The following is an 18501-nucleotide window of genomic DNA, read 5'->3' as shown; positions in this document are numbered from 1 at the left end:
AAAAAAGTGAAAGTCCCCCCTTTTTCCTCGGATAATGGACATTTCTGAGTAGCCAGATGCTAACCGCTCGCTAACGTTAAGCGAGTATTGTGTGGCACGTCTCCGACGAGTGACGTGGGTGGTTGTTCCGTCTGCTGTGTGTTTTGATTTATCATCTCCGCGTTGTCCGGATAACAAGCAACCAAAATGGGTAAACCTAAACCGCCCCAACACTCTTCTCCTTTCTTTTCCATTTAACGGCGGCTTGCAACCGGATTAAGGCGCACTACTTGCCGTCTAATTGCTGGAATGTGGACCAGGCAAAAATAAGTCCTGGATTGCTTGCGAGTAACTAAATAAACAAAAATAAATCCTCAGAATTTGTTCTTTCAGTCTTCTCGTGGGGCCCTTTTAGTGTTTCTGTTTCTATTACATGATATTAATATCTCTTTATTCCGTGGTTCTCAACTTGTTAAACTATATATCAAATTTATCATACATTACGTCTTCTTATATATAATTTCCAATCACTTGTTATGCTGTTTTTTATATTATAGTAGTGCTATAAGGTATAGAATATAGATAGATAGATAGATAGATAGATAGCATAGAACATAATAAGATAGATAGATTCTTTATTTACCCTTAGGGAAATTCATGGTCCATTATCATTAATAACCTTAATACAATAATAATAATAATAATAGTTGATAATAAATAAACAATAATAATTAGATTAGTCCACTTTCTTTGGCTGAGTTGTTGTGTAGTTGTAGCGTTGTAGTCCTCCTTCACTTGCACATTGTGTACATTGTGTAGCACAGTGTGTATTTTAAAAGTGTGCCAACCCTTTGTCATATTTTTCTCTTACATTCAGAATTATTATACTTGGTATATATACTTTGGCAAAAGTGTACAATATTAATCATGCCAATAAAGTAGATCTGAATTCAGACACTTGCCTATTAGATGCAGTAATATTCAGACTGGTACGCCCCAACCTCAATCTTATTATGATTTCCTCCTTTCTACTGGTCCCTTCTTTACAGAGGAACAACAGCACTCAAGGAAATAAAGATTTCTCACTTCTTTATTGATAGTGTACTGAGAGGAGATACACACCATGGGGTTTCGCATGCATAAGTTGCATGTTGTCTGTTTAATGTACCATTACCTTAGAAGAACATGACAGTCAAAAGATTAAAAAAAAAAAAAAAAAGATGATACAAAACTATTGCAATTTATCCCAGGCACTATAGGAATAAGTCCAACGTGTTTTGATATGATACAAGAATTAAAGGCATAGTGCAATTTGTCAGCACAAAAACAGTCTGAAAAATCAATCTGTGTCTGTGTTAGAAAAATAACAAAAGTTATAGAATTATAGTCATGCAAGCTTAGATACTACTGCAATTGACACTGTATAAAGTGTGCACTGTATTTTTACTTGAATACTTTGATGCATTGTTTATCCTCCTCCAGCGGTGTTACTCCTGTATTGGAAGCTGGCCATCTCTTCACTACACCCAGACAACTTTAACTTCTCTGAATGTCTTACAGTTCAACCACTCGGAATAACTGATTTGCCAGCAGTGACTCAAATCAACAAACTTGAGTCTCCTGCTCCTAAGCATTATGTTTTTCACTGTTGTCATCTCCACATCTGTCCGCTGCAGGTCAATGTGCTGTACTCGTTCAAGTGGCATGGGAGGTAAATCTGTGGAACCTGCAGAGAGATACCTGTGCTGGATCCCTACACGCAGTACATCCTGTAAAACGCAGTTCAGAGGGCACGGCAGGGAGACCAGTGAGAGCTTCTCCAGCAATAGAGAACCACTCAACAGACACTTGAGCTCCTTCTTCAGGGACATCCACAACATGAAAGGCATCATTTGGCTGTGATCGTCAGAGAAACTACAGGCATATGGGGGAAACAAAGAAGACAAAGAGGATTATTTTGATAGGTAGTCAAACTGATTTTAGTCTGCTGTTTTTATCAAATTATTACTGTTTATTGTTATTGAGTCCAGAGTTGAATACACAAAACATTTGAGGCATATTACAAATTATTTCATTGAAATTTTGTAATTCTATTTCCTAAAACATAGATGGCAAATCAGCCTGTTAGATAAAACTAAAATACATTATGCTTGATTCCAGATTGCCTCAGTTTTAATTTTACCATTATAACTGAGATTTGTATTAGGTCCATGAGAAACATCATCAGTTCCCTCACAAGGCACATCACAGCTGTGTCACATGCCATGTGCATTCTGTATCAGGAACAAAGAGTAAATCCACGGACTCAGTAGGTCAACTTTTGATGTGAAATCTCAAACAAGGGTCAATAGTTCCTAGTGTACTACCAGTGTACCTCATCAGTAGCCTTACTGGAGTGTGAGAGAGCGGAGATTAGGCAGCCGTGGAAGATCCCGATCATCCTGAGGATCCACCTGGTCTTCTTCTTCTTCCTCTTGTATGGTGGGACGCTCAGCAGCGATGAGCAGATCTCTGAGTCTGGGACAGGCTTTGATGACCTCCAGTAGAGGGGTGTGAGGGCTGGTTTTCACCCCCTCCAGGGTGAGAGAGACTAGGGATGAGCCTGTAACTTGCAAGGCAGGAAGGAGATCTACCAGTGGGCCTAGGAAATGTACTGAAAGGCTCTGTAGCTGGCCTGACCAGGTCTGGAGGCCCGCAGCCAACACGGACCCCTGGCCTCTTCCTCTAGTATCTTCATCATCATCAACTTTCACAGATATGGAGTAGATGTCTGGACATAAATGGCCTACACTGTCCAGGAAGTCACAGGTTAAGCCACTGACATCCTTTAGACGCAGGATCAGGTGTTCATCACTTGACTGTGACAAAACTCCCCCTCCCTTTTTTTTCTCTGCTTGGTTCAGAGACACACTGGGCCCTTCATCTCTATTTGAATCTTCCTCACACTCACCATCATACCCTTCCCACAATATCCTCTCCTCCTCCTCCCCCTCCTCCTCCTCCTCCTCCTCCTCTTCATCCTCATGTTCCTCATCCACTGCTGCTGCTCCTTCTCTCTTCCTCCTATCCATGCTCTGCCTGTGTCTCCACTCCCTCCACACCTGATTCAACCTTGGTATTCCTTCTCTCTCAGTGAACTCGTCTGTCTGGCTAAACTTTCTGTGCTCAATGAGACACCAGGCCTGCGTAAGGCCCTCCATGGCCACTCTCTCCAGGTCAGGCAGGGAGAGGAGTAGGTAGGCTGCTGCCGCCACACGGTCTCCCTCTTGTTCCCCAAACCCAATATCCAGAGCTAGTAGACTGCGGAGGGGGAGAGGAGACAGGGGTGCAGAAAAGGAGGAGGAGGGGTCAGAGGAGAAAGAGGAAATAGGAGACTGAGATGTAGAGGTGCAGTGAAAAGATGAGCTAGCAGAGGATGAACAGAAATCCCCACCTCCAAGAGGAAGTAGTGCAGCAGGGGAAAGGAAATGACAGCGGGATACATCTAGATGGCGCAGGAAACAGCAGCGTTGGGCAATCGTCCTGATCACACATCCGTCACAATGCATCCCAGCCAGTGAGAGCGAGCGGAGGGCAGGTAGACAGCAGATAGTTTGAGATAGGACTTTTGAAGGCAGCTGCTGGGCTCCAGATAGATCCAGACTCCACAGACCCTGAGACAAAAAGGAAGTAATATAAAGGCATGCCAGACACAAGACATCAGACTATTTCTCCTACCTTCATCAAATCTATAAATAGTGTCAACTACTTGTTTACTTTCCAATGTAGTAGTTTGGGAGCTATGGGGTTTTTTTCTGTATAGCCTACTATAACAAGAAATGATATTTTAGAAAAACAAAAAGCTTTTAAGCTCTGAAAGTATATAGCCTAGATACACACACATAGTATGCTAAATGTTTAAAATAGGAAGGATGCATCTAAGATGTGGGTTATGCAAGTGGAGCCCCACTCAACATCAGGAAAATAAAACACTGACAAGATTTAAATCACGAAGTCCACAAAATAAGAGACTGAAAATGTTTCTCTTTTTGAATAAGACACGCTGATCCAGTGTATGTGCAGCTGAACACAACACTGGTTTTGAAATGCAAACACTAGAGGAAAGAGGCAAGGACACAGTATTTCTATCTGACCTGACAACGTGCAGCAATGTGGCCACAGAGGGCGGATGTGACCAGACCAGGACACCTATCCAGAGACAGACCACGGAGCTGGGGGACCAGCAGGAGGTGGAGGGCCGCCCGGGACAATTGCTTTCTGGTGCACAGCATCCCAGTGAGCTCCTCGACCAGCCTACCTGCTACAGGGAGGGTAGAAAAAACAAAAGAGAGAAGGGGAGTAGCAGGATTAGAAGTGATCAATCACTCTGTAAATCACTTACTCTGTAGACAGAGGGAAGCTGTAAAAGCCACATGAGGAAGTCTGAAGCCCTTCATAACCGTTTTCATAACTGACTCACTTTGCATTATAGTAAAAATGTCTAATTTCTCCTTATAGGCATATTTTAGTTTTCATTTATATCTTCAGCATTTTGCTGATGTAGTGAATCAGTGTATGACAGTTGCAAAAGTTCAAATAGTTAATGAACAAGTAATCTCTAAGAGAGGGACAAAATATGTGATCACTGACTTATGACACAGTCACTTAAACTATTTACAATCACACCCATGTGCTGCCGTCCCAAAGCGGGAGCAGGCAGGTCAATTTTTCCGTTAAGTACCCACAAACTCACGCAGTAAGCTGAAAGGCCCCATTATGTGCCTGAAGGAATACTGATCCAGGTAGTTGTCAGCATAGTCTTTCACCCACACTTCCTTCATGTTGTCAGCAAGGCTAAGCAGACACAGCCGTGTCAACGAAGGGATAGAGCCATCTTCATCTGTCTTCCTGCAGCTCCCCATCCACTTCTTCACCCTTGTCCACCCGGCCCGGGGCTTCGACTGACGACCTTCACCCAAGGCCCGGAACAGTGGCATAGCAGGACAGCGGTCGCTGGCTGCAGTGATGAGGAGGATGCTGGATGTGTGAGATGTGGAGGCTTCTCCCTGCTGCTCATGGGAAATGATGATATGATTAACAGGACAGATATATACTGGAATCAGATAAACTATTATTTACTACTTGATTATTATTTACTTACCAATATTATTCATTTATTTTCACAGCTATATTACTTTATTGTTTTGTATTTGTTACATTTAACAAGAGAGGCCTACACAAGACTGCGAGACACGAGAATGTGTAGTTACCCTGACTCAACTATAGGTTACTGTACACTGATTAGGCTACTGTTAATGCCAATATTTACTTAATTGATATACAGTATACTGACATGGAGAGGGAATTTCTTGTAATAACCTACGGAAGAATTTCTGTTGCATTGACACCTACCTGGCGGCTGTAATAGTGCTGGAAGTCTTTAGATATCCAAAGAGAAAGTCGACAGGGCTATACAGTAAAAGAAAATTTCCGCAGCCTTTGCTAAAACTTTCGTGACACACAACAGCACTTCCTGACTTTAGGTTCTTGGGACAGTTCAGCCCTGAGTCTAGTCTCACAAGAACAACTTCCTCTCAGGCTGTGCACACTGCTGCGAATCACTCACGGAATAGCCTTGAACTCCAACCGAGGTCTGAATCCTAAATCAACCACATATAATCAGTCTGTGCATATTGTCAATGTGAGTGGTGACGCGGCAGTGCACAGCCTGAGTGATAATGTCCTCCTGAAAGACCAAATTGAGGGCAATTAGGCGGTGGTCAAATTAAGCTATGTTCAAGGCCGATCAGCAGTTTCAAAGTTTCGGATTGTCTGACCGAATCACACTCGTGCTGATATTCAGTACAACATCATTCCCTCTCGTGTGATATTGCTTTTATACAACAGTTCTACGAGCGCCATATTAGTTGAATATACTACAACGGATTGGGAATAGTTTGTTTATTTCATCATTTATTTTGCTACGCCAACACAAATAGTTCCGCTACTGGACTGGTACTGGGCTGTTGCTTAGCAACACATAAACATTTTCCTGACCTGTACAGTGCACACTAGCTTGCTACTTTGTCTACATGTTACCTCAGGTGTGCGCCGAAGTATCCAGTTCTTCCCTTCATGCTCTTATGCCGATCATACATCATTTAATTCAAATGTTATTTCTGGAAATATATTAATCTTTGCAAAGTTGGTTGCAATCATAACGGCCGTTAATGTAACGCTGATTAAGGGTTAATAGAATACCTGTGAAGCAGAGTGATATAGTTAAAAGTCCCAGTGCTGTTGTACTCTATATCAGCACTCATGGAATGCCTCTTTTCCAATCAAATTACGTCGGAACTAACTTATACCGTTGTATAAGTGTAAATAAAAGATAACATTCAAAAGTGAAAAATACAATTTTCAGTGATTAATAACTAAAAAGGTGCTTAATTAAATGTCAAATATATAGTCTACTTTTTCACTTACCTCCACCGGTATCAAATCATACTGGTAGTTTTGGTTTCATTTGGTTCATATGGTTTTAATGAAATCAAAAGCAGAAAATAACAGACTTGGTTACCAGAGGCAACACATAATTTCATATATAATGATCCTTACTGTATGATAGTATAGTACATCTGAAGTGCAGATTGTATATGTATACACTGCATGTGTATATTTATATGTAAACTATATATGACTGTCTTTATACACAGTCTATGATGTTATGGGTTATATTTTCAGAGAAATCGATATGTGTATTATTGAGTCCTCTAAGCAAACAAACACATGAAATGTTTTGTGTTGATGCTTAAATACCTGTAAATCATAACACTTGAAATGGAAATGGTAAATATCTGACTCACAGCGACACAGAGGAAAAAGACAATACATACACATAAAATTGTATTTTTCAAAAAAAAACAAAGAACAAAAAACAAAAACAAAAATCATAGAATAGTCTTCAATTTGCAAGAGATAGAAAGATGAAAGTGGGTGTGACCTTCACATTTTCTAGTTATTGCTTCTTTTTTTTTAATAATATTTTGACACTATGTTTGTCATGAGCTGTAAGTTTGGCCAATAGACAATTTTTTTACTGAAACTACACTCTCTAACCTGGTTGACTTTATATACTGTTTCTACTTTACTATTTCTAACCAATGAGAGGAGTACAGTAATTAGGATGGGGACAACTGATTGTACAGTACAGTACAGTGTCCCCCTCTAGTGGCTGTGACATGACCTCTTCGTCTCAGTGTATATGCGGTATTGGTCTACTTGAAGTGGAGCAGAGGACTTGCTGTCAGTAGGACATAACAATTGGCTTCTACATGTCTCTACCATTTCACCTTCTGAGCTGTCTGGCCCAGATGGTAAAAGTAGTCTATTATGGGAGCAGTACACTGCTCTGTTAGTGGGTTGGAAGGGTCAGTGGGCATTTTGTAACCTTTACCTTCATTCTAGGTTATGATCACTGATCAGTAGCTGCTGTGTAATTTACTGCAAATGAGACAAAAATGCAATAAAAAATTAAAACAGACTTGGTGGTTTTCTTTATTTCAAGCCCCATGATGTGACACGTCATCACATCTTAAACACATACAATTTGGTGTTATAGAGTGATGTGTTGTGATAAAAATGAACTATATTACAATAAAAAAGTAAGCTTATCTTAAATGCAACCATGTTTATTAAGACATACACATATTCAGCAATCAGTCCACGTAATTTCCCTTCATTTCCTTATTAAGATAACTTGACAATGGTGATATAAATACATAAGTATATTCCATTTTGGCAACAATTACAATCAAAAATCTCAGTAGTAAAACCATTTGATTTGGAATGGATGAGTAAATCTAAAGTTAATATACCAAAACTAGCAATTGATTCTGGTAATAAGGCACCAGGTCAGGATGTGGATTTTGAGGTGAATCAGATGCGAGTTAGTCCGGCCAAATGTTAATAAAATAAAATTCTCATTTCAATTCATACACAGAACAGACCACAATCTATCATGGGTTCCACAGTTTCACCAACCTGACTGCTGCAATCTGAAACATACTGTACTCTTCAAAAAAAAAAAAAAACCTCAAATAACACAATCATGTGATTGTGTTATTTTAAACACAGGACTGAATCCATTTGAATGGAGTGTACAGTGAAAGAATTGCATGAGTTGTGATTATAACTGAAGTCAATCTCAGTCATCCGAATATAAAACATTTTCTAGCTACACAAGCATGGAAATTGGATCATTCAGCAGCAACTGCTGGTGCATGAATATATTTTAGAGTGCAAAAATAATGAGCAATGTATACAGCTCTTAATAAGTCCCTCTTCCCTGTTTAAAAACCCAGTAATTAGCTCTAAGACTTTGGGAACAATATGAATTCAACCACAATTTTGTATGCCCCTCAGAGAACCTCATAAATAGCACATCACCTATTCTAACCTCTGGATTTAACACTCGAATATTTACCATGATACTTAATTTTCTTACTTATTTGTCTACAATGGTGCAGTGATCCAGCTAATGCAGCCATCAGTCAGTCTGTTGGCTCTGTGAATGGTACCACGTTCCTCCCGGCCACAAACACCTCCACTATGTTACGATCATCACCTGTAACAGAGGAAAAAACGGAGACACACATACAGGTAGTAGTGAGTGGCGAATGAGAGTCTGAAAAGTTTGAACAACTAAACTGAAATTGACACTCACCCAAATTTAAGAACTTTTCCAACAGAATCTGAAATTAAAATGAAGGTAAATTAGGATTACCCTAAAATTATTATTTTTTTTTGTTCATATTAATTTGTGTGTAAATGTGTTTATTTGCACACTGGTGGATTAAGACTGTGCACAACAACAAACCTTTGGGTCTTCATTCTGGATCAGGTCAATGGGTGCTCCAGGAGCAACTACATCCACCCTCAGGGCATCAAAGTCTTTGCCCACTTCAAAATTCCCTGTTTGGTCATCCAGGGACAAGGCTACAAACAAACATGTAGTGAAAGTAAGTGTTGTTTTCTCTGTCCTCCTGTAAAACTGCAATCAGTCATCGATAAACTTTCTTGTTTCCACAGCTACTGGTGTTTTGAAGGCATTGCAAGCATTTCTGCTGCAGCACTCTAATACTAAGTGACTTAGAGTGACTGGAGTGACTTAGAGTGGGCAAAGACCCTTCAGCATGAAAAATGACAAAGGGACCAAACACTTGATGTTTTTCATTGTATTCTCTACAACGTGCTAGTATAAGTCTGTTCCTGAGGGACAGCTGGGTTTGTGTCTTACCTTGGCTGCCTCCCAGTGTGGCCAGTCTGAACACCTCCTCAAAGGTGAGCGTGTCATGGTCTGGATCCTGGATGGTCAAGACTTTGGAAGTGTCCAAAGCTCTCCTCACTGCATCCAGCATAGAGGCTGAATAACCCCCCGCCACATCTGACCAGATAGGTCAAATGAATACAGGCATACACACAGACACAAGACACAAGCATTCAACTTGTATTGAGGATATAAAAAAACAGCGTGTCCATTTCAAATTTTTAGATTTTTTTCTGCTATTAGGCCTGAAATAGCTTTTAAATTGGATGTTGGTTTATTTTTACTTTGAAAAGGATGTTGAACCCAGATAAATAAAGTGATCAGCTGATGGTCAGCTGACCACTGTGTCAGACCTCTCAGCTGACTGACAGCTGTAGAACCAGATGATGCATCATAACAACGCAAAACAATCTCATTGCAACAACACACACTCACTTCTCTCCTTGCCCACAGCTCGCATGCATGCTTCTACGTACAGGGTGTTTTCCAAAACAAAGCCAAACATAATTTTACTACTCCTTTACAACGTAAAAAACTTTGTCAAAAGTGGTGTGGCCCTTGAATGTGTACACAGTTGTTCTGCTCCCACCTGTTCCCAGCCCCAACTTCACTTTGTGGTTCAGGACGTTGCGGATGTTTAACATTCCACTGCACAACCTGCGTAGATAGAGAGAGAGAGAGAGAGACATGACTATTACAGTGAAATAACTGTAAAAAAAAAAATAAAAAAAAAGTCATGCATTACTTTCCTGTCACCTGATAGATTTGAGGCTATTCATGGTATTTTCTTTTTCTGGTTTAAATTCAACAACTTTTTTTTTCAGCTCATGGATCAATAAAGTGCCATTTGTTGTATATCTTTTCATTCAGGCATTTATAATGATATGTTATGCTGTATTTTAAGTTCTATATCTTGAAATCTGTGTTATGCAAAGCATCATGTGTCTTGGTCCCATAAAGTCTTGTGAAACTATCAAAGACTTACGAGATGTTGGAATTGGGGCAGTGAGACAAAGAGGCTCCTGTCTCTCTGAACAGATCCAACTCTTTATCACTGAGGTAGCACCCGTGGGCCATCACAGTCTGTGAATCATCCCGATTATAAAATCAACCATGGTCAGCATTTATATCAGCACTCATATTTTTTTTTTTTGCAGAAATGTCTCAGCTGTGTGTGCGCAGGCAGGGATGGGATTGTGTACTCACCTTGTCAGTGAGCAGGTTGTATTTGTGATAGACGTCTGTGTAAGACTCTGATTCAGGAAACAGCTCCTTTACAAGCTTCACTTCCTCAGTGTTTTCACTGATATGACTCTGGAAATGAGGACACAAATGTCAAACGAACTGTGTCTTCAAGAGAAGCATTTACGGTAGATAGAGCCTGACGAGTGGCTATTCTGCATTGCTTACACTTACGTTCTTCATTCTTCCATGTCAGCATGTTTGTGTGAATGTGTGTGTATTTATCTAATTGTTCAAAACCCCTACAGGTCCAACACTAAAAGGTCTCTATGACAACAGTCCCTCGTGGACATAGCCTGGTTTGGTTGCCACAGTGAGCTCACCTGAATGTGCAGGTGGTTATTCTTGGCAATTGCTCCGAGTTGTCCCAGCAAGGCTCCCGTGCAGGATGGAGCGAAGCGGGGAGTCACAACTGGCTTCACTAGGGGGTACTGCCCCGAAAAAACCCCCAAAAAAAACGAAAACAGAGGAGACAGGGAAGTAACAGAAGATGAAAACCTGTGATTTTTTCTTACTTCCTTGAATTGTCCTTACTGTATTATATAATCTTACCTTTTTGTTTAAGAGCTCTGCAATGAACCTTAAGGGAGCAAAAGAATGATTGTGATTCATTTGGGGCACTTTATAGTTTTATCAAAAAAAAGGTCGGCGAGGCAAATATTACTTCAGAATCAGGTGCACATTCTCTGTGTTTGTATATGTGTATTTCAAAGGTAATACCGTAATGGTAAAAAAGGAATTTACACGTCAAGCATGCAATTAAAAAAAACTGCCTTATTATTTCTCAAACAATCTGAAGCTACAAGAGTTGTGTTGACATGTTCCTCACTCAGAGGGACATAACGAATTCCCCCAAGATTGTCTCCTTACATCATAATGCTTACATCACAGCTTTTTATCCATGACACAGTCCATGTCTGTAGCTCTGTAGCTGTCTATAACATGCACAATGCTTTGCGCCCTAAAACTGAAAACTGCCTCTTTTCGAATAAACACTCAATAAATTCAGTGTAACTAAAGTCATTGCTCCAGGGAATTTCTCCACACTGAAAATGTATTTAAGAATCTGCCTGCTCTGACTTGAGTGAAATAAATATTGAATGAACCAAGATCAGTGTTAAATAAAAGTTGCAATTTTTGAAAAGACATCCTTTTATACTGTTTGACCCTGTTGAAGACACTGTTGGTAGTGTATAGCTAGAGCCTGCAAATGCACAAAGGAGTTCCAGCACATTAGCTCTGCTCTATAATGTATGGAACAGATGATACTCACCGACAGGTTTCCTCTTGAGACTCCTGACTGGTCTCTTTGTAATGCTTCACAGAGTTGTTCCTGTCCATACACACCTTACCCACCAAGGCACGCTGTCCAAAGTCATCTGCAAGAAAAATACAGATGACCGAGCTCACACCAGATTCATTACTACTGGGCAATATATTTCACCTTTATTTACATGGCACACTGTGAGCATAGAAATATAACACTATGCACTTCACATCAACACCATGATAACATGATGATTAAATGTGAAAAAGGCATCTGAGAGATGTTTGATATTAACAAGTTCCCATTGACATCATTCCATACTGAGTTCACAGTGCCCAATTGTTAAAGTCGCACCTTATCAACGGTCTTAACATCATCTGCATTTGTGTCAGTTTGCCCTTCGCGTGTCAGAGGCAAATCCTGCTGTCACTCACAAGCCCTAATCCCACTAATCTTGTATGAACGCAAACACATACTGTACATACTATAGTTAAATTACCTGTAATTACATATCAGCAAGTGTGCACAACCTCTCAGCACAAACACATGCGCATAAAAAGCTGTCACTCAATTAAAAATGATCATCCCAGCACAATCTTTCAGCCGCTGTGTTTTGCTCTGTGTCCTTATATGAGACCTTATTAAAAGAGTCCTTTTTGCCTTGTGTGTGCGTATGTCAGAGTAGAAAAACCAGAACATTGATATAATCACGTTTATCTCTGACTAACCCAACTGCTCACTAGTTCATAATGTGTGACATACTGTACAAATCAATTCATATTCATGTTTCACCAAAGTTAGGGCAGGGAAAATGTGTGTGTTGTATGAATATGGACAGGGTGCTACAGCTATGCAAACAACAGCTCATTATGACAGTAATCTGCAGGGGGAAAAAATCACAAAACGTTGTCACCAGATCACAATCCCATACAGCATGGCCGGTTTACATTTAAAAGCATATCAGCTCAGTCCTCTTCTCTGTCTCTACAGATCAGATACAGTGCACACAGCAGACATAGAAACTGACCAGAGCTAAGTTCAAGAATTGTCAATGAGTTTGTTGTAATTTAACACACAGAGGTTCTGCATGCATACATGGGTGTTTTTCAGTTTTAACAGGTGCAACAAAGCAGGAAAGTTGTTGAGATGTAAATGAAGCACCGTGGTTTGATCCACAGCAGTTTGCATACAAGAAGGTCCACCACATTGGCGAGCTTACCAAATGGTGTGAAGACAGTGCTCTGGTTATTAATGAAAATAAGACAAAGAGCTGTTTATTGGGAGACACTGCAGCGCCTGCCATTTTTTTTTAACCTGTTCTGTGAAATTAGTAAAATTATTGGGAGAGAGCAGAAACAACTGTAATGTCTATACAGAGTGGAGGTGAAACAGAAAGTTCGACTGCATCTGATCCTGTTCATCCCCTTTTTAGAGAATTCACAAAACTGCCCTCAGGAAGATGCTATACAGCGGCTACCGCAGCAGGAGCATTAAGATGGCGACAGCAGTTGAACGGGAACTACATGATGCTTCAGAAGTTAATAAGAAATAATACATGTTTTTTACAGAGGGAGGTTTGTTGTGTCACACAGCAGCTGGAACAGATAACATTAATGATGGCTCTGATCTGTGATACCCTATTAAGCCCTGTTGGGACAGCTAAATGGAGTACAGCCTTAACTAATGTTTTTAGTCAAACCTGTTTTTTTCACAGCTGTGAAAAACTGTCACTGTGAAAAAAAGGTCAATGTCCCAGTGGAACATTTCTGGCACAATGTTGAATCCACAGCAATGATGCATTGCTTGTACCAAGAAAAACATGCTGGGTTAAACACAAATGATCTTACTGAATGCTGAGAAGGTCGTTTGACAGAAGCATTGAGTTAATGTTACCCAAACACTGGGTTATTCTTTATCTTTTTCCATTAACATCAGTGTTTCGGTTGACATGGACAGTGTTAAGAAAAAGTTTCACCTGGGCTTTTCCTGAACCATGACAAATACCATGAAAAAGGTCTATAGGCCAAAATGACTGAATTCACATGTGGGTGTGCAAGTAGACTGGGAAAGTACCAATAAATGAAGATACCTCTAAGTACATAGGTGCAGTTACATGGCCGATGTTAATCATTGGTAATTTTGTTGACATTTATAATGTTGATTAGTCATGTTCATATTCAATTACATATCAGATTTAAAATTTGAAAACTTCACTGCACCAATGGTATGTGGTTGGGAGAGGGGGGCATGTGAGGTGTGACGCCCACCCATGTTATGTATAGTAACAAGGCTCTGCTTCAACAAGTTGCAGATGATCAGCAGGCCACTCAGGGATTGTGAGAGAGCTTTGTGCTACTGTGACCAAACACTCCAAGTCAGGCAGAAAATGTGCATTTATATCAGATTTCACTGGGACCTTGAACTTGGGACTGTTCAAGATTCTTTCCTGAGAAAATATCTTTATATATATCTTTATAATACTATATCTTATATGTATCACTACATCTCTGAAATGAATACATTAATAAATTAAACACACACAAGAATAAGTGAAGCATGAATTGGTAGTACTCAAACATATGTACATACACACACATATGCTTACGTTGAACAACAACAATTTTCTGAAAAAGAGAACAACTGCTCAGAACAGGACAAAGGTAAGGGTTCAATGAACTTGATGTGCAATCAAGTTCAAATGACTATGTGAAATGCCAGTGCTCAACTGAGTATGGTTGTATCACTACACATTTTGTGTGTGTGTGTGTGTGTGTGTGTGTGTGTGTGTGTGTGTGTGTGTGTGTGTGTGTGTGTGTGTGTGTGTGTGTGTGTGTGTGTGTACATGTTCAGTATTGTGTAACATGACATGAAGATGATAAGGAAAAGGCGTAAAGGTGAACACAGTAACTGTGTGTCTAACACAGAGTCCACAACATTACCATCACTGATTGCAAGTTTAACTTGATATTTCAATTACTGGGATTAATCCGATGGCTTTAGGTCTTTTATTGTGTTCTTCAAGACGTTTAAACAAAGCGTATGGATCCATTATCACATTTGGAGCCCCTGCTTTGGCTATTACAGCGATGATACAGTTTGAATATGTCTGAGTATGTTCTGACTTAACATGTACTGCTGAAACACTCGCTTCATTACCGACATGTCTAGAATTTTATGTAGCTGTGTTAACAGGTTTACATTGCTAATATTTTCTTTAGCAATAGACACCACATTTAACATTTGTGGCAGGGCCTTCAGTCACCTCCAACCCTCAGATTTGACAAAATATACATACATAACCTACATATATGAACTTGCAACCTGACAACAACCCACAGGTCACCTACTGGTCTAAGGTGATCATTTGAAGCTATGGGCTAGAGAATTAATTGTGTCATGGCTGATACCAGAAGCATTTGACTGAAATAGTCTGAGAACATGACGCACTTCAGTCTCTAATTCCAGTCCACAGTCCACATTATAGATAGAAAACACTGAAGAGGGCCAGTGGTTAAAAATGAAAAAGATTTAGGTCAAAATGTGAGTGTGGTGCATCTGTTAAGTGTTGTACATCTTACTTGCAATCTGGCCCAACAGGAGAGATGCATCTGTATGTATTGTAGCAAAGTAACATGCAGTTGTTGTTCCGTTTCTCAGGGTTCTTTTCTGCAAAGCACAAGGATCGTATTACAGGATTAAGCCAACTGCATTTTTTCTCTTTTCTAAATGTTGTTAAACCACTGAACTGTTCACACCCATCTCAAACATTGGCTTTAGGGATTATGTAGGTGTGACACAGGCATTTAATTTTCCACTTTTCCTATTGATTGCAGGGCAGATAGTAATTCTATTGCCAATAATATAAACATATCAAAAATATTACACTTGCACTGTGCCACAGGACTTTGGAGAGTCAAGACACAGTGACTGATGTAACTGTACTGACTTTGATATCCACTTATTTTCTGATGCCAGTAAACTCACCACTACATGAGTGTAGACCCTTTTGGCAAACTCCAAATCTTTGAAGCGAGATTCTACAGGAAAGGTGTAGGTATTGAGCCACTGCAGTAAGGGCATGTCCAAGGCGGTGCCAGCGTAGCTGTACTGGGATGCGTGAATGTGGGTGTCCACCATTCCTGGCATGAAGAACTCACTGCAGTGGAGCAAGCATCAAAAGTGTTTTATATATATGATTTTTATGGTGTATACAATAAATGACCTTCATATGATGCAATGATACATGCCTATCTTTTATATTTAAGTGATGTAACAAAAATAATATACATTACATTACTGTCTTCTTTCAACCGACTTCAAAGACAGTGTTACTCTCTCACTCATTGAAGTCACTTCCTTTCAATTAAGTCCTGTAAACTACAATTGCACATTGCTGCAACCCAGTAATTCATTTTCATATTTTACTTACTATTGTTTCAGTTGAGTGACTGCAGACGGACTGAATCCAAATGTCTGAGACAGTTTGTCTAGCTCCTTGCCTTTTCCAATAAAAGCAATCTGAAGGTAGAATGGAAATCAACCAAGAGTTAATGGAGTAAAACATGATTACAAAAAAGTGATTGCATGTACTGAAGACTGTGAGGGCTGGAAACATGCGTTTTTTACCCCCGAGCACCATGTGCTCAAGTGGAGGAAAACCTGAGGAACAAACTACAGTATTTAACATCTAGCTTCAACTCCTGTATAGACCATATATATACCTTATGTCATCCAGTAAACAGCAACTCGTTTGGTCTCTGATATCCAGGAGAATTAGAGAATTAGAGAATATGGGAGAGTCTATTTTTCTCTGAAGATTCAATGATGTTGCCTAAATTTTAATCCCACTTGTGTATTTGATTGATGTCATTAATGTTTTTATGTTTGAGAGCTTAGTTTGGGCCAAATTGTTATAGTTGCACAGCAACAGCACTGTAGGAGACACTTAATGTAGGTAAGAGATTTATATTTGGAAAACGCAGACGTCTGTCCAGGTTGTTTGTGAATGTTCTCATTCGTCCAGGTCATAGTAATCTCTCTCTTAAATTAAATCGAAGGCAACTGGACTTGTATTTGTCTGTGGAAGACGTTTCGCCTCTTATCCAAGCGGCTTCATCAGTTCATCATGTATTGGTCTCTCTAGTCCGCACTAGTCTGACCAAGAATTTTCAGGTTGAATTTTGTCTTTTAGCGCAAGGTTTAGAGTAGCCACAGTGAGCTATAGCCTAGATATTTATCATTTTATATTGTAGATAACAAGCCATATGCCGAAGGATGAGCCCATGGTTTTGTTTTCAAAACTAAAAATAATAAAGTTTTTTTTCAAATACTTCCAACTCAGATCAACAGCTATTTAATATATTTTTAAGTTTGACTAACCTTTCCCTGTGTGTCCACTCCCAAGAGCGCATCTTCCAGGATCTGTACCGCCGTGGTTTGAGTCGAGTGGATAAATGTTCCCCTGTAGACGTCCGCGATTACGGTGGTGGGTCTGTCAGAGTTTGCCATCCTTTCACCTGATCAGTCCGAGTCGAGCAGTGAAGTACCTGCAGCAGCAACAGTGCAAAAAAGCTTTCTGTCCTCTGGAAGCTCCGATCACCACGACGCACGAGACGAGGACGCACGACTCCACCTGACTGCACACAGACAATCTGCAGCCAATAAGAAGATAGGGTGTCTGTGTATGTGTTTGTTGTCCTTTTTCTGATCATTGAATTATTTTGCTATAAATTTCACTGTTCACACAGTTCCCAAGATTAAGAGTGTTGGCTGAAGAAGACATTTTCTGTTTTGCCTTTGTTTAACAGCAGATATCCCATGGCCAGTGATGGGAAATCTACTTTGAAAGCATAACTTTAAAAGCTACCGATTACTTTACCCTAGAAAGTTGAGCAAAGCTACCCTATAGAGAAATCTAGTTTGGTCAACTGAAGCTATTAGAAAGGTAGTGCGAACTACTTTGTCAAATACATTTTAAAAAATACAAAATAATTGTCATAACAACAACAACAACAACAACAACAACAACAACAACAACAATAATAATAATAATGGGCTATAGGTTTTAACATAAACCAAAAAACTTCAATACCCCACTATTGAGTGGAAAGAGCAAGGAATGTCAGCTTTGGTTTTGTATACAATAATTGCTTAATGGCCATGGTGATGACATTTGGAAGGTTTAGCCATGATGACTTAGTCACTGCGTGAACTTTGAGCTACATCCATGGCTTTTGCAAATCTGAGCACTACAGAAGGTTTAAGTGACTGCCTGAAAAATGCATTGCCTGGATGTGCCTTCACTTTTTAAATCATTCTTTTCCTTTCATGGCCCAACTGTTTGTAGTTTCAGCAGACAAAAATGTCATTTAACTAACTTGAGTCACTGTGCATATGAATGTAACTGAACTACCATTAAGCTACTTTAAAATGTAGTTAAATCCCTGGAGATGTAGGCAGGAGTACCGGCACAGAAGCTGGTCAATGAAGGCCCCCAGCTGTGGATGGGGACAACAGACAAAAAACAACAAATTTTAGGCATTTAAAAAATGTCCATCTAAAAAAACAGTATTAGTACATTTTCTCAACCATTCCGTATTCCTACTTAAAATGCACTTAATTATGTTGTACATCAGCTGTTTGAGTTATACAGGGCTTTCCAATTCTGCTGCGTTAGTTAATGTAATGACAAGGAAATATTCATGAC

General features: G+C 39.8%; 2 protein-coding genes across 2 annotated transcripts; both read right to left on the bottom strand.

Annotated features, from left to right (window-relative positions):
- Positions 1–1051: 1051 nt before the first annotated feature.
- Positions 1052–5685, bottom strand: LOC111227893. Its single transcript, XM_022753633.1, has 5 exons — positions 5371–5685; positions 4712–5027; positions 4113–4279; positions 2371–3632; positions 1052–1893 (listed from the first exon to the last, which is right to left on the bottom strand). The coding sequence occupies exons 2-5, from the start codon at positions 4953–4955 to the stop codon at positions 1500–1502; spliced, it is 2067 nt and encodes a 688-aa protein (XP_022609354.1). The 5' UTR covers positions 4956–5027; positions 5371–5685; the 3' UTR covers positions 1052–1499.
- Positions 5686–7497: 1812 nt separating this feature from the next.
- gda (guanine deaminase) lies at positions 7498–17426 on the bottom strand. Its single transcript, XM_022755161.1, has 14 exons — positions 17175–17426; positions 16225–16313; positions 15780–15951; positions 15374–15461; positions 11802–11907; positions 11081–11108; positions 10852–10959; positions 10493–10600; positions 10272–10369; positions 9876–9943; positions 9257–9403; positions 8837–8955; positions 8684–8711; positions 7498–8584 (listed from the first exon to the last, which is right to left on the bottom strand). Exons 1-14 carry the CDS (start codon positions 17301–17303, stop codon positions 8511–8513), a joined length of 1362 nt encoding a protein of 453 aa, XP_022610882.1. The 5' UTR covers positions 17304–17426; the 3' UTR covers positions 7498–8510.
- Between the last annotated feature and the right edge of the window lie 1075 nt (positions 17427–18501).

This window comes from Seriola dumerili, unplaced genomic scaffold, assembly GCF_002260705.1.
Source record: "Seriola dumerili isolate Sdu_G_001 unplaced genomic scaffold, Sdu_1.0 BDQW01000017.1, whole genome shotgun sequence".
Taxonomy (NCBI): domain Eukaryota; kingdom Metazoa; phylum Chordata; class Actinopteri; order Carangiformes; family Carangidae; genus Seriola; species Seriola dumerili.
The sequence above is the reverse complement of the archived record's forward strand: the minus strand, read 5'-3'. Positions and strand labels throughout refer to the sequence as shown.